General features: G+C 46.6%; 1 protein-coding gene across 1 annotated transcript in view; it reads left to right on the forward strand.

Moving 5' to 3' along the window:
* LOC129329209 (peroxisomal acyl-coenzyme A oxidase 2-like) overlaps positions 1 to 14,589 on the forward strand; it is a 45,404-nt gene that overhangs the window by 16,015 nt on the left and 14,800 nt on the right. The window contains exons 9-13 of the mRNA XM_054978667.1: positions 706 to 868; positions 2,315 to 2,505; positions 3,054 to 3,215; positions 5,034 to 5,139; positions 7,503 to 7,720. Of these exons, the coding sequence (XP_054834642.1) occupies positions 706 to 868; positions 2,315 to 2,505; positions 3,054 to 3,215; positions 5,034 to 5,139; positions 7,503 to 7,720 (840 nt within the window). The remainder of the gene's footprint in view (positions 1 to 705; positions 869 to 2,314; positions 2,506 to 3,053; positions 3,216 to 5,033; positions 5,140 to 7,502; positions 7,721 to 14,589) is intronic.

Raw genomic sequence — 14,589 nt, forward strand, 5'->3', positions numbered from 1 at the left:
AGAAGGCCCCAGGTTCAATCCCTAGTATCTCCAGGTAAAAGGAACAGGTAGTCAGTGATGTGAAAGACCTCCACCTGAGACACAGGAGAGCCACTGCCAGTTTTGAATAGACAGTACTGTCTTTGATGGACCAATGGCCTGATTTAGTATAAGGCACCTTCAACTGTGTTCAAGTTGGTACGTTATAGGAAACCAAGTCCTTCACCTGGGCACTGTTTCCCCATCATTGTCACTTAGCAACCTTGCCCCACCCCTTTCTAAGAGAGGACTACTTGTATGCTTGTTTTTAAGGAGCTACAAACTGTATCTGGTGCTTTCCACCTCATTTTGGTGCAGAAAGTTATTTGCCTGAAATAGCCCCCACATGAACAGTAACAGCAGGGGGAAGGAGGCTAGTTCTGAAAGGCAATTCTCCACTGGGGTTTCACATAGGATGGTGCTGTTTCAAACAAGTGGCTCCCTATGGGCAAGTAAGTGGTAAGAGTCACCATCATGATAAACAGTGATTGGAGAATTTTCCTATGCAGGATATCCTATCGGTTGGCTGTTCTTTCGGTTAGGAAGCTGGGATTGGTCAGTCTCCCAAGCTTTGAAGCATTGCAGCATAAGTCCCTTCTGCCTGCAAAGGAAATCTGCAGCTCTTTCAGCCAACGATTGCCATTCATCGTTCCGTCTCTGACAACCCATCGAACTGTCTTCCCACAGGGACCCAGAGCCCAAGATTCTGGACTATCAGACCCAGCAACAGAAGCTGCTGCCTCAGCTGGCCACAGCCTATGCCTTCCACTTTGTGTGTGACTACTTGCAGGAAATCTTCAACAGAGGCTATGCAGAAACTAAAGAAGGAAAATTTGATTTACTACCAGAGGTAATGTGAAGGGAAAGCAGCATCCTGTTACCCTTGGAAAGCTGGACAAGAATGACTTACCTTGTCCATTGGGGGCAATAAATTACGCAGGTGTGTTTGTGCGGCTTGAAAGATCCCATGAGAATTGTCAGGCTTTGTTTCATCTGTTCCCCTCTTCATCCATTGCAGAAGTGGTCCTCTGCTGTGTAGTGATTTTCAAGGTGCTTCTTGACTCATTAACAGACACTGATCTTGCCTGAGTGAAAGCTCCTAGCACCAGAGGAATGTGCTCCACAGCAGAGGGCTGCCTCCACAACACAGTGGAAGGGAAGCAAGGCATAGGATCCAAGTTCTTGCTTTTGAAGAGGTAACTTTTTTGTTCTTGTGCTGGCGCAGATAAGTTTAAAAGCACAAGAGTAATCTGAGGTGGTGGATCAGTTTCTTAGAGCATGCCTTTTTAACTGTTAAAAATTAAACATGCAGGCAAGTTTAATTTCAGTTGACTGTGTGGACTGCCTGTGCAGTGATGCTGTGCTCCAGGGTATGTGGGATGATGGCCACACTCAGTTGTCATACACAATCACCGTTAAATTGACATGTGCCTAATCCTGGGTAGTGTCAGGCTTGCATGTGTGCCTCCTTCCTTCCCTCTCCTTACTCATGTAGAGAATTACAAAGGAATCCCAGATAGAAGCAACTCGCAGTTCTCCATGATGCATGAATGTATGGGGCAAGGAGGGGACTAAAGGGGTTCTTAATCTTTTTTGTGTCATGGACCCCTTTAGCTGTCTGTTGCAGCCTATGGACCCCTTCTCAGAATAGTGTTCGTAAATGCATAAAATACCTAATTTCAGTTAGATTCATGAAAATAAAGATGTAAAATTTTCCCTACCAAGTTCAAGGACCCCCTGAAATCTAAGGGTGAGGCTTTATTGTGGGAGGTTAATTCCAGTTAATGCACATGCTTGTTTTTGTATGTTAAGGTTAACCAAAGTTAGTTTCAAAGATTTCTTCATTACTCTGCGCACAAGGAGGGAGGAGCAAGGCAAAAGTTCGCAAAAAGCCAGATTTGTGTACCTCTTGATTTAACATTGATTTCATGTAACATTTGAACACATCTTGTATGAAAGCTGTGGCTGTGGTTTTGGCTGCTGCAAACCTGCAAGTCATCAGTGATGTTCAGTCAACAGTTGCTGCACATGGAAAGCATTAATAGCAGTAGCGATGATGATGATGATAACATTTTTTAGAGTTGTCGGTGAGTCTGGGGGACTTTTAAAAGTACTTGATTTTTGTTGGATCCTGTCGAATTTTATTATTTATTTATAGTCTGTTTTCTCACAGTAGGAAGGTAGAGCCTTTTGACTGTAAGCAGAGAAACTATACCAATAGGAGAATGTTGTTGAAGGGAGCCTTTATAGCTTCTCATTCAAGAAATGCTGAAATGTCTTTTTGCTCTTGTCACAGCTTCATGCGCTCGCTTCTGGCATTAAAGTGATCACCACAGACTACAGCTCAGCAGGTGTAGAGGTGTGTCGGAGAGCCTGTGGGGGACACGGGTATTCTCTCCTCAGTGGCCTGCCTTCATTGTACACTAAACTGGTTGCATCATGCACTTATGAAGGGGAAAACACTGTTCTCCTCCTGCAGACAGCCAGGTAAATTCATTGAAATCTCTGCTGTCAGAACATTTGTTGTCTGTCTTCTATGAGGGAAGGGAAAGCTGTACTTTGGCTGAGACTAAAACATCACACAAGCTCCAAGGATTTGTAATATTTAGGAAGGAAAGTTACATAAATAGTTCTTGTTTTTTCTGTAAGAGTTGGGATGGAAATTGGGATTAACAAAAGTATATAATGAGGTAATAAGTGCGTACTTCTAAACCATGAGCTTCTATAGTATTGCAATCTTTCTCTGTGTAGCAGAATACTAATTTCTCCTTAATAAAGAAGATTAGAAATTTCCTGTTCCCAAAGAAACACAAGTATTTCCCAAGAATTCTGCTTTAGAGTGTGTATACGACAGTCATGGCTTGCAGGTTCTTATATGTCCGTTCTCATCCTCCTTTACTAAGAAATTACCCAATTATCTATATTATCAGCTTAGAGTCTTACCTGCATGCCTGCTTTTTTAAAGAGTTATGCTTTCGAACATACTTTCGAGCTGGTGAGGTGAAAAATGATGTGACTTGTTAATCTGCCATCAGATTTTTGGTTAAATGCCTTGGGATAGCAAAGAGTGGACAACCCATTCCTTCATCAGCTGCCTACTTGTCTTCCACGGTCTCTGAGAAGTGCCAAGCCCAGGAAAAAAGAGATTTCTTCAATCCAGATGTTTACACTGAAGCATATAAGCAGAGAGCCTTCAGGTGGGTTTAAAGACATCCTGTCTGTGTTTGTGTTTGGGCCCATCCTGTTCTAATGGCACAGGGATCCGTGACACACCAGCAGAGCAAGAGTTGTGTAATGAGGAGTGGGGGTGGCCTTTGAACTATGCTACTGTCTCTCTATGTAACTGACTTCACGGGATAGTTGTGAAGGCTGAGTCGCTGCCCAGGCCCCTTGGAGAGTCAGGCAGGTTATTCCTGGAGTTAATAATGAATGTTAAAGGGACCATTGTTGTGTTTTATTTTTGTTAACGCTAGTTAAAGAAAAGCAAACAAAAACTGAGGCATAAGAAAACTTCCACCTGTATATCACCAACTAATCCAAATAAAAAGTGTTTGAACAAAGCTCAGCCATACTCTTTAGCATAGGAGAAGAGGGCCGGTGCATTGAGACCAACTATCTAAAACATCTCTTTATGTGCCTAACTACTTTGAACTTTGTAGCAAGGAGACAGTCAACAAGTGTCCCCTCTAAGGCTTCCTTCCTTCACTTTACCCTTGTCACAACTCTGTGAAGTATGTTAGTTGAATGGGAAACATCTCCTCAGTCAGACTTGAACGTAGATCTCAAACTGAACATGGAAGCCTGTAAAACCACTGGTGCAAGTTGTCTGTGGTGATCTGGCCTTGCCAGAAGACAAGCTGCTGATTTCTGAGAGTCAGGGAGAGGCTGCTGATGGGCATTGTGCTTAGACATGTGAGACCCATGTTCAGTTGTCAGTCGCATTGGCTGGTCACACTTTTGTCAGTTTGACTGGCCTCATATAGCTGTGTTGAGCCTAAAGGCTATTCTGAACTGCTTAGAGGCAAAAAGGACACAAAAATGAGCTGGTGTGGTCTAATGGATGGAGCGTTGGACAAGGACTAGGGGAGTGGTTCAAATCCACACTAAGCCATAAAGCTCACTGGGTACCTTGTGGGGGTTGCTTGTGGGGGGCAGTTCTGTGGAGATTACTGTACGCTTGGCCTGGTGATCACATGCACCAGATGAAAGTGGCAGAGTTCTGAGGTGGTAGGCTAAATCATGCTACTTTAGACAGGGTGCACCAAATCTTGAATTCTCAATTTTAATTTCCTTTAAAATCCCTATGAGTAGAAAAGTAGCACTTCAGAGAAAATTTTAATGCAGCCCTCTCTCACACATGATGGCCTTTTTTGTAACTTTTGTGAGAGTCTTCTGCATTGCGGGAGCATTCACCACTGGTATCAGCCAGAAGTGATACCATCTAGAATTCTACCACCTCATTCTGCTCTCTGTATATGCTGGGCTTCTCTTTCTACTGCGATGGGCCTAAAAAAGGAAACAAATTACAAATATGTTTGAGAGTTGTTATGGGCAGTTTTATATGCCTCACACATTTTTTGTCAGACTGTGGTTTATTAAAAGTTGCAATCCAGACTATCTCTTGCAATTAGACATGAGTCCATTGGTTTCAAAAGATTTTACTGAATATAAACAACCATTATAGTCCACTGGCCAAGATGCAATATCTTAGCTGGTACACGTGTATTGTTACGAATGAAGGAAAAGGTTAAGGTACAGAGTAGCATAGCTTATCAAATCCCATCCTCCCCCCACAGTTCTCAAAACAAACGGCTTGAAGCTGAGAGAGTGAAACTTTCCCAAGGCTGGAAAGACTGTAGTCAAAACATTCCTCTTCTTTGAGATAACTGTTACTGGACTGCTTATCACCTGCAAAAGAAGAGCTTAAAACACTGACAGGATTAAAATGGACTCTCTCTGGTTAGATCACACAAGGAACTTATGTCAGACCTGACATTTTTCACCTCTGCTTCCAGGAAGGTAGAAAATGCGGCAATCAAACTTCAGACTCTGATTCAGTCGGGAACGGCACAGCATGAAGCATGGAACTTGTGCTCTGTACAACTGGCGCAGGCTGCTATGGTTGGTAATACTTTTGTTGCATCGCTCACTTTTATTACATCCCATTCCAAGCATGTCAACCAAATATTAATAAGCTTGTTTTAAGAGTTACAACCAGTCCTATCATGGCGAATTAGATTTACCTCTCCAACAATGAATTACTTTGGTAAATATTAATACTATTGAGGTCAGGACACTGTAGCACAGGTAGACCAGGTACAGCTTAGATTTCAAAGTATTTAGAGTATTTTAAATGTTAACTTATACAAGGTTTTCCTTTTCAGTCTGGACCATGTAGATCTGATGTTTTTATGGTGCAAGATAAAAAGTGAGATGTCTGCTTTCTGGGGACTCAGGGATTAGTTCGTGCCTGCATGTCCATCATTTTCCTCCTGCCCTTGTTTAATATAGGCTCGGCAGCTGACTATGCAAACTGCTTCAGGTGGAAGAACAGTGTGTTTGTGTTGTCCTTGGATAAATGTTGGGGGGCAGGGTTGGTGATGTTGAGATCTGTGAATCGCCACAATGGGCCATTCACACATGCAAGCCATCACTAGTGGTTGCATTCCTCCAGTTACAAGCCTGAAAGTGTGAACTTTCTCTTAACAGGGTCACTAGGCCAAGCTGGTTGCACTCCTGCATCAAGCAAAGAGCCTTAGGCAGTAAAGCTCATTCGGTCATTGTACAGGGCAAGAGCCAACCATTCCTTTGCACGGAAATTTCTGAGCTGATTCCAAGTAGACCAAAAAGCAGAAGAAACAGTCTCTTTGATAGTCAGAACTGGGAAATCCAGCAGTAGTACCCTTGAAGATATATACAACTTGCCCCAGTTGTTAAGAGTGTATAGTGTGGTATAGTGTGGTAAGACCCGTGATAGTATTTCCTGGGCGCATACAAGGATAAAGTTGGCATCTTGATGTTGTATAATATACAATAAAGTTGTATAATATTATTTCATTGAGTCTGCGGTAACAGCCAATAATTTAAACATAGCATCATAAAAAGGAGTAAGAAGCCTCTTCTACCTGAGGTAGAAACTTGCCTTTTTAAAGAAAAAACAAAGAAATATGTGGGTCAGTTGTGAGTAGGGGTGAGCCATCCAGGATTTGGGATTTAGCTTTATAGCCGGATTTATGCCAATTGGGTATAATCTAGCTATGATAGATCACATAAGAGAATCTGAACTCTGCTGGGCCAGATTATTCACCTGCAGGCAGCCACAGCAGGCAGCTGCAACAGAGATGGAGCAGCAGCAAGTGAGAGGCGGTGGCAAGAATGGAAGAAAGCTCCTCGCTGTGGCAGGAGAGCAGGGCGGGGCAGGGGAGGAGGCAGCAAGCAGACTGAATTCCCATCCCGCCCCTTTACCTCCATTCGAGCTCTAAAAGAGCCCTTCAAACTGCTGCTGGCCACCTTTTAAATGCCACAATTCCGGTGAGCCCCACCCTTCCCTTTGCTTCAGCACAGGCTGAGGTTCTTTTACATTGGGGTTCTTTGGTTGGACACTGGTCCTCCTTCACTTCGGCTCTGTTTAAATTTGATGGGAATGGCTTGTTTGGGGCTGGCTTTTGGCCAGGGGTTGCCTTTGCTTAAGATTCCCCTTTGCTTGGAAAACCTTGGAAATGTTTCTCGCATAGGAAACAATGGAAAGTGGCTGAGATCAGCTTATTCAAGGACCCAAAGAACTGGACCCCAGGGTTCAACTTTCCTGGAACTTGGGGGGGTCTTTAGTGGACAGGAAGGAGTACATTCCTTGTAAATTTGGTGGGATTTGCTTGAAAAATTATTCCCCCACCCTCAGCCCCCCCCCCGAGAGTTTTCCCCATTATTTTCCATAGGGAATAGTGGCTGGATAAATTAGGGATTTTCTAACCAGAGTAGAGAATCTTACTCAGATTTCAGGGATACTGAATTTCTTTTGGTATTCTTGAACTCTGGATCCAGCTCACCTGGATCTTTTTTTCATGCGCATTCCTACTTGTGAACATGTCAAAAAGCAGATTTTTCTCTAACTTTCCAATGTATGTGTACATCCAATATAGCCCATTCCTTGATGACTCGGTGTAATCTGATGTTACGGGTTAATTCCTCACAGGCAATAAGTAAGAGCACCCCTACTTCAGTACAAAAGATACATATCTATCAGGTTTCTTTTCAGTCAAAGGACTTTGAAGTCCTTTGAATGGCAGAAAAATAATTTTATTTGGAAAATGACTTTAAAAAAAACACAGCTCTTCTGATATTAATCTTAAATGTTTCTTTAAATTCTCTGTTTGAGTCCTTATTTTACTCCATTATGGCAAATGAGCATAACTGTTTTTAACAGAGGGAGTTATTCTGCACAGAAAACTAAAAGCATCTGTTTGTTTGTTTGTTTGTTTGTTTAGGCTCACAGCCACTACATTGTAGTGCAAAACTTTGTCAAAGCGCTAGAGAAATTTGAGGAAGAATTTCACATCCAGAGGATCCTTAAGCATCTCTGTGACCTCTTTGCATTACATGGGATCTTCTCCAATATGGGTGACTTCCTACAGGCCGGTCACCTGTCTGGGAAGCAAAGCGACATGGTGACCGAATCTTACCTGGGTCTCCTGGCTGTCATTCGGTGAGTTAAATACTCTTCTTGCCCTCCTGCTGAAGAATTTTCCTGGGTCAAATTTTGTCCCATCACAACAATGCCTCCTCCAACTCCAGTTGCTCTCCAAGGCCTCAGGCTAAAATCTTTCCCATTCACACTATGAGTCTCTCTACCCGAGACAACTTACACAAGGACCTTTGGCTCAGTCTTTTTAAACTGTGCTTCCTGGCTAACATTGCATCTCTCTACATTTGAACGTCCTTGTGTAAGATGTCTTGTGTAGAGGCTGTACCTGAGAAGCTCTTAAGTCGGGATCCCAGAAATAGAACCTTGAACCTTCTGCATTCAAATTCTACCATTGTCATATGACAATGAACTAGGACAGTCACTCAGTCAAAGTGCATCCTAGCAGACTTGTAGCTTTCCAGCATTGCCCTTCCTCAGACAAGATACAGATGGTGCTTGTTGCAGGAAGCCCTGCAACAACAGGGAAGGGTCTGAAGCTCAACAGTAGAGCACATGCTTGGTATATAGAAGGTCCCTGGTTCACATGCTGACATTTACATTTGAAAGATCTCAGGTGGCAAGGGAAGGGTCTGATTGGGAACTTGCCGATGGGAACAGACAATACTAGTTATCATGACAGTATAAGACTCAAAACAGACGTGACGAAATACCTAGATTCAACTCGTGTTCTCTTACCTAAAGGTTTGTCGGGAAGTGTAGGCGTCCTTGCAGCTTAAAGTTTAGCATTTACAGAACAGCAGGGAGAGAAGTGCAGGTGTCCTTGCAGCTTAAAGTTTAGCATTTACAGTGCAGGCGTCCTTGCAGCTTAAAGTTTAGCATTTACAGAGCAGCAGGGAGGGAAGTGCAGGCGTGGGACGCCTTTCCTCCCACTCTCAAGGTGCATCACGGCATTTTCCCTTCCCCTCACCCGGCCTGGCCCTGCAGAGTGACGCCTGGCTGCACCGGGAGACTTTAAGCTGCAATGACCCCCGCACTTCCCTCTCTGCTGCTCTGTAAATGCTAAACTTTAAGCTGCAAGGACACCTGCACTTCTCTCCCTGCTGCTCTGTAAATGCTAAACTTTAAGCTGCAAGGACGCCTACACTTCCCGACAAACCTTGAGGTAAGAGAACATGAGTTGAATCTAGGTATTTCATCACGTTTGTTTCGGCTTTAAGTCAGACTCCTACATTTGAGTGGCTTTGAGCCTGGTGTTTATACTTTATATCAAAATGGCATTTTAACTTTGTGGTCAGTTCTTTTGTGTCTCTTGTCACTTATCAAGATCTTGGCTGTTTTTCTCTATTAAACAGGCATCCAAGTATCTATTTTTGAAGGGTTATATCATCCAATTCATATTTTGGAAGGCACGAAAGCCACAGCCCTTCCATTTAATGATGGAAGTAGCTCTATCAGTACCATCGGGGCACTTTAATTTAAAATGGAGCTGTGTAGGCTTTTAAAATAAGAGAGAAATATTCATTTAAAAGCTTTATCAAATCCATTTCAGTAGGGAGGATGCGTATGCCATTGCGCCAGCATCATCAAACACAATGGCATTGATGGATAAAACCCTTTCTATTTGAGTGTCATTAAATTCAGAGCTTTAGGGTTTTCTTGAAAAGGGACACAACTTCTGCGGTGTTGTTTTGTGTTTTGTTCTGTTTGGCAAGAGGGCAAAAGTTAGCCCTGGACTATGTATTGTCGAAGGCTTTCACGGCCGGAGAACGATGGTTGTTGTGGGTTTTCCGGGCTGTATTGCCGTGGTCTTGGCATTGTAGTTCCTGACGTTTCGCCAGCAGCTGTGGCTGGCATCTTCAGAGGTGTAGCACCAAAAGACAGAGATCTCTCAGTGTCACAGTGTGGAAAAGATGTTGGCAGGTCATTTGTATCTACTCAGGAGGGGTGGGGTTGAGCTGAGTCATCCTGTAAGCATTTCCCAGGGTGTGGAATGCTAATGGCGGGAGGCTTCATTGTATCCTGAGGAGGTTCTTTGCACATCAAGCACCAATCCATATGCAAAAGAACCTCCTCAGGATACAGTGAAGCCTCCCGCCATTAGCATTCCACACCCTGGGAAACGCTTACAGGATGACTCAGCTCAACCCCACCCCTCCTGAGTAGATACAAATGACCTGCCAACATCTTTTCCACACTGTGACACTGAGAGATCTCTGTCTTTTGGTGCTACACCTCTGAAGATGCCAGCCACAGCTGCTGGCGAAACGTCAGGAACTACAATGCCAAGACCATGTGTTGCCAAGTAGGCCCCCTCCCCTGCTTTGAAGCCTGCCATGAACTGTGCTAAAGTTTCCTGCATCACTGTTTTACTGCTGCACCAAAGATTGCTTTGCACGTGTGTGTTCTGGTACACGTGTCAGTTTCCTGCCTGCGTGTCAATTACCTTGCTGCCGCTATAGACTGTGTAGTTTACTGACTCCATGTTTGGTTAACTGCACAAAGGACTCTCTTTCTGGGCAGCCCTGCCCTGACCTGTATCTGGACTTCCCAGTGTGTGTTTGGACTCTGTTACAAGTGTGCCCCGTGCCTGCATTGCCATCTGCCACGGACCGTGCCTGTTCCCTGCTTTGGACTGTGTTTTAAAGTGTTGTTCCCGCTGCCTCCATGGAAGCCTGCCTCATATGGGCCCAAGCCGCTGCTAGCAGCCGGGCGCCTGCCGGGGAAACCTCCAGCGAGCCTGGCTAGGCGCTCCCTGGTCAGTTCCCGTCTGGAGCCTCCCGCGGGCCGGTCCCCGAGCTTGCCCTCGCTACCGGGCAGCCTGCTATCCAGCCCCAGCTATGCCCAGCCGGCATCCATGTTCTCAGGCACCCAGAAGACCCAGAGGAAGACTGCTTTGAGAAGCCATTTCGGCGAAGCGGGCACACCACGTCCGCAGCGAGAGCCCCTCGCCCCGCTCTGCATATCTTAGGAGCCGCCCCGGAGAAGGAACTAAGTGCCGACCATCCCAAGCACTTAGAGAATGCATCTCAAAGAAACCTCCGCATTACAAAGCTGATGACATCAGGACAAGCCCTGTCCGCTGGAAAATCCTTTCAGCCCACTTGGATTTCCCCCTCCCTCTTTTGTCCTCTCTTCCTGAGGTGTCACTTATCACAATCTGATTACCAAAGTGGCCCATCCAAGCCATTCAGTAGCCCATTAGACCCTTTGTTTTAATCTGTGAGAACCACCAAGTACAGCACCAGCCCCAGGGTACGTTTTGGGGTATTTAAGCTGGTCTCTCAGACCACTCGGGGCTCAGGCCATTCCTATCCAGACTTCCTTGCTGTCCGTCTGTGGTCCCAGTGCTGGCATTGGGCCACCTCGCTGTTGTGTCTCTGCTTCGCTTCAGGATAAGTGAGTATTCCCCCTATCATCGTTGGGAACCAGCTAATGCGAACGTCTCTGTATTTCCTACTCTGTATTTCTTAGACCTTGTATGTTCTTTGTATGATTGTGCAAGCTAGGCTTACGCTACACTCAATACACGTGTTTGGACCTTACTCCTTGTCTGCCTCTTTTTCACTAGAGTGTCTGGGATCGGGACCTCCGTAAACATAGGTTATGATCCTCGCTTAATATTAATAGTTACAGACTGCTACAGCTAATTCCCCATTATAATAAAGAGCAGTTCTGGTAACAGTTTACTGGTGGAGAATGCGGGCATAACCCAGTTCGTGTGAATACACGTGAGTCGACACGCGTGTTTTCAGCGAACTGACTTAGAGGAAAATTTTCCAGACCTCAGTGTAAAGAGCGCAATTTTAGCTCAGGGAATTAAAAGTGTGAGTGTGTGTGGCTCTAGCGAGCATTTCTATCTTGTGGGTTGGCTTTCCCCCATTTCCTCCTTCAGCCAGCTTTGGACTACTTGCCTTTTGTGGTGCACCGCGAGGCCCTCCAGCCGTTATAACCGGTGTACTGTGGGTGAGAACCTCCGAACTGGTGAAGTTCCTGGCCACCTTCCGGGCCGCCTAAACGCGTCTATGTGGGTGGGATCCCAGAAGTAGGCTCTATAGATTTATATATATCCTGAAGCAGCACATATAAAATTCTTTTCCGCCCTCCCCCGTCTCTCCTAAGCCCGTCCAAACCCCGTTCCTGCCAGCACTTAGGCTTCAATCCCCGCTCCGGAGGAAACGTGAAGGGATCGTTAGTCCGTTTGGTCGTTCAGTCAGTTTAGCTTTGGGAATCTAAAGCCAGGTTCCTGAAGCCCCGCGGCAGCCGGCCGCACCGTGCTTAAGAGTTTTAAGTTAGACTCTTGGGCGCTTTTCCGCTTGCGAGTTTTAAGTCAGACTCGTGGGCGCACCCCGCTTGGGAGTCAGTGGGACTCTTGGGCACACTTTTGCTTGGGAGTTGTTAGAACTCTTGAGCGCACCTCGCTTGGGAGTACAGTAAGCTTTACTCCTGAGCACTTTTGCTTGGGGACTTGCAGAGGCAGTCCTTGAGCGCTTTTAGTCTTTTGGTCGAGGTTTGGAGACAGTTTAACCGTTTGTCTCTGAGCACGAGGCCTGGGGACACTTTGAGTATAGTTCTTGGGCAGAGAGCTTGAGAGCATTTGCAGCTTCTGAGCAGAGGCTTGGGAGCATTTCAGTTTCTGAGCAGAGGCTTGGGAGCATTTCTGGTTGCCTGAGCAGAGGCTTGGGAGACCCCCTTAATTGCAGTTTCTGAGCAGAGGCTTGGGAACACTTTTTGGTTTTCTGAGCGCATAGGCTTGGGAGACCCCTGAGCTTTGGTTTTCCGAGTAGAGGCTTGGGAGACCCCTGAGCTTTGGTTTTCCGAGTAGAGGCTTGGGAGACCCCTGAGCTTTGGTTTTCCGAGTAGAGGCTTGGGAGACCCCTGAGTTTTGGCTTCTGAGCAGAGGCTTGGAAGCATTGAGCATTTTGTTCTTGGGCTTAGAGAGCTTGGGAGCACCTTCTGAGCCAGTAAACTTTTCCTGGTCCCGTGGCTTGTAGGCAAGCTTGAAACGGGAATAGGAATTTTCCCTTCTCCCCCGGTGGAGAAGAACCGAGTGTAGGACCCTTAAAATACCCTGTAAACCCTAAAAGTAGAACCTTAAAACCCCCTGGTAAAAATCCTTGAGGACCTGAGGGAAGGATAAACCTCCCAAAAGGAACATAGAGAGGAAGAAGTTGTTAAAACCCTTGAGCAGCTTTAATCACCCCACCCCTGGTGTCACTGATCTACTCTTTAACCTCCCCCGAGATCAGCCTTAAACTAAAAAGTAAAAATGTACCGGGCAAACCCCACCGTGCCCCGCCTGGAGAAGTGGCTAGTTAAGAAGGGAGATTGCCCTTGGGAAGCAGGTTCCTTCAAGGGACCCGACCCACTCCAGATAGTTAGAAGTGCCTTCCAAGATTTTTGTGAGAAGGAGAAACCCAAGTCGAGCAAGAAAGACAGATACGGAGCTTGGGCACTTTTCACTGCCTTACAGGACAGCATGTCCCTGATAAATAAATTACATATAGCGCAGGAAGATAGTGAGCAGGAAATAGAGAAGCTCAGATTAGCCCAGGACAAAGAGAGGAAGGAGCTAGAGGAAAAAGCCAAGCGAGAACAGGACGCCCTGCATCTAGAAATCCAGAGTCTCAGGGCCAAGCTAGTCGAACAGGAGAGAGACCATGAGGAAAAAGCAGTTGAGTGGCGCGCTGAATGCGTCAATTTCATATTGGAAAAACAAGGATTAACCACTGCCCTTCAGGACGCCCAGCACAAGGCTGAGGCGGCCACCGCTCGTGCCGACATGGCTGAGCATGCAGTAATCGAGGGACAGGAAAGAATTGCTAAGCTAACCCATGCTGCCCAGTTCATGGCAGAGCACAATCACTCTAAGGTAACCTCCGCTGACCACTCCGCTTGTAAGAGGGAGCTAGAGGCCCTAAAGCAGCACCTGGGGATGCAGCAGGCCGTAATTTCCGCCGTGCATCCCGCAGCCCTCTTGGCCCTCCCCGAAGGTAGTACCGACAACTGGTCGCCTCCTTCGCCCCAGCCTGCGGAAGCCCCACAGCCCCTCCACCCAATAGCCACCAAGGAGATTGTATCCATGGACGAGGATGGCAGGAAGACAGACCGGGTCGTTAAAGAAACCCGCAATTGGAGGCCCGATGAGCTCCAAGCCATAGCAGATCGTATGGGACCCCTAAACCGAGACACGGCCATCCAGTGGTTCACCCATGTGACCACCTCCCAGCCCTCCGCTAGTGGTTCCGATGTAGCCCAACTGGCTCGCCAATGCGCCGCCCCTGAGATAGTTTCGGCCCTCAATGCCTATATTTCTAACCGACGGCTAGCCACCCGCAGTCAGTACGGAGCAATTAAAGAAATTTGTGCATTCCTGTGGCCCACCAAAAGCTTGAAAGCCCTGTATATTGCAGAGTCTCAAAAACCCGGAGAGGATCCAGAGGCATATTTAGCTAGGAAACAGCTTCTTGCAGAGCTAGCAGATGAAGTAGATTTAGATGCAAGCGATGTACCCGACTTTGACGAATTAGAATTCAGGAGAGCAGTCTTAGATGGACTCAATAGTACCACCCGCCTGGCACTAGCAGGAGTAGAGCCCGGGAGCATCTCATGGGGAGACCTGGAAGCTCGCATCAGAAGCATTGCTGGCCTGTTGCGAGAAACCGGCGCCATCCGCCATGTGAAGCCCCTGGCCTCTCGTAGGAAGGAGAGCGAGCCGATAAGTGCAGTCACCTATGCCAATCATGGCCCCCACTCTCAGTACCGACCACAGGGACGCAGCCCGTATCCGGAGGCAAGGGGAGGAATCCTGAGGGGAAGGAGCGGCAGCTTTAGCCGGGGAAGAGGACCAAGGGACTACCGCCCGGGAGTCTCCTTTGCGCCCGCCCCGAGTTACAGTTCCTCCTCCCAGCAAGGACCCCACGAGCCCCGAC

This window comes from Eublepharis macularius, chromosome 4 (assembly GCF_028583425.1).
Source record: "Eublepharis macularius isolate TG4126 chromosome 4, MPM_Emac_v1.0, whole genome shotgun sequence".
NCBI classification, from domain to species: Eukaryota; Metazoa; Chordata; class Lepidosauria; order Squamata; family Eublepharidae; genus Eublepharis; species Eublepharis macularius.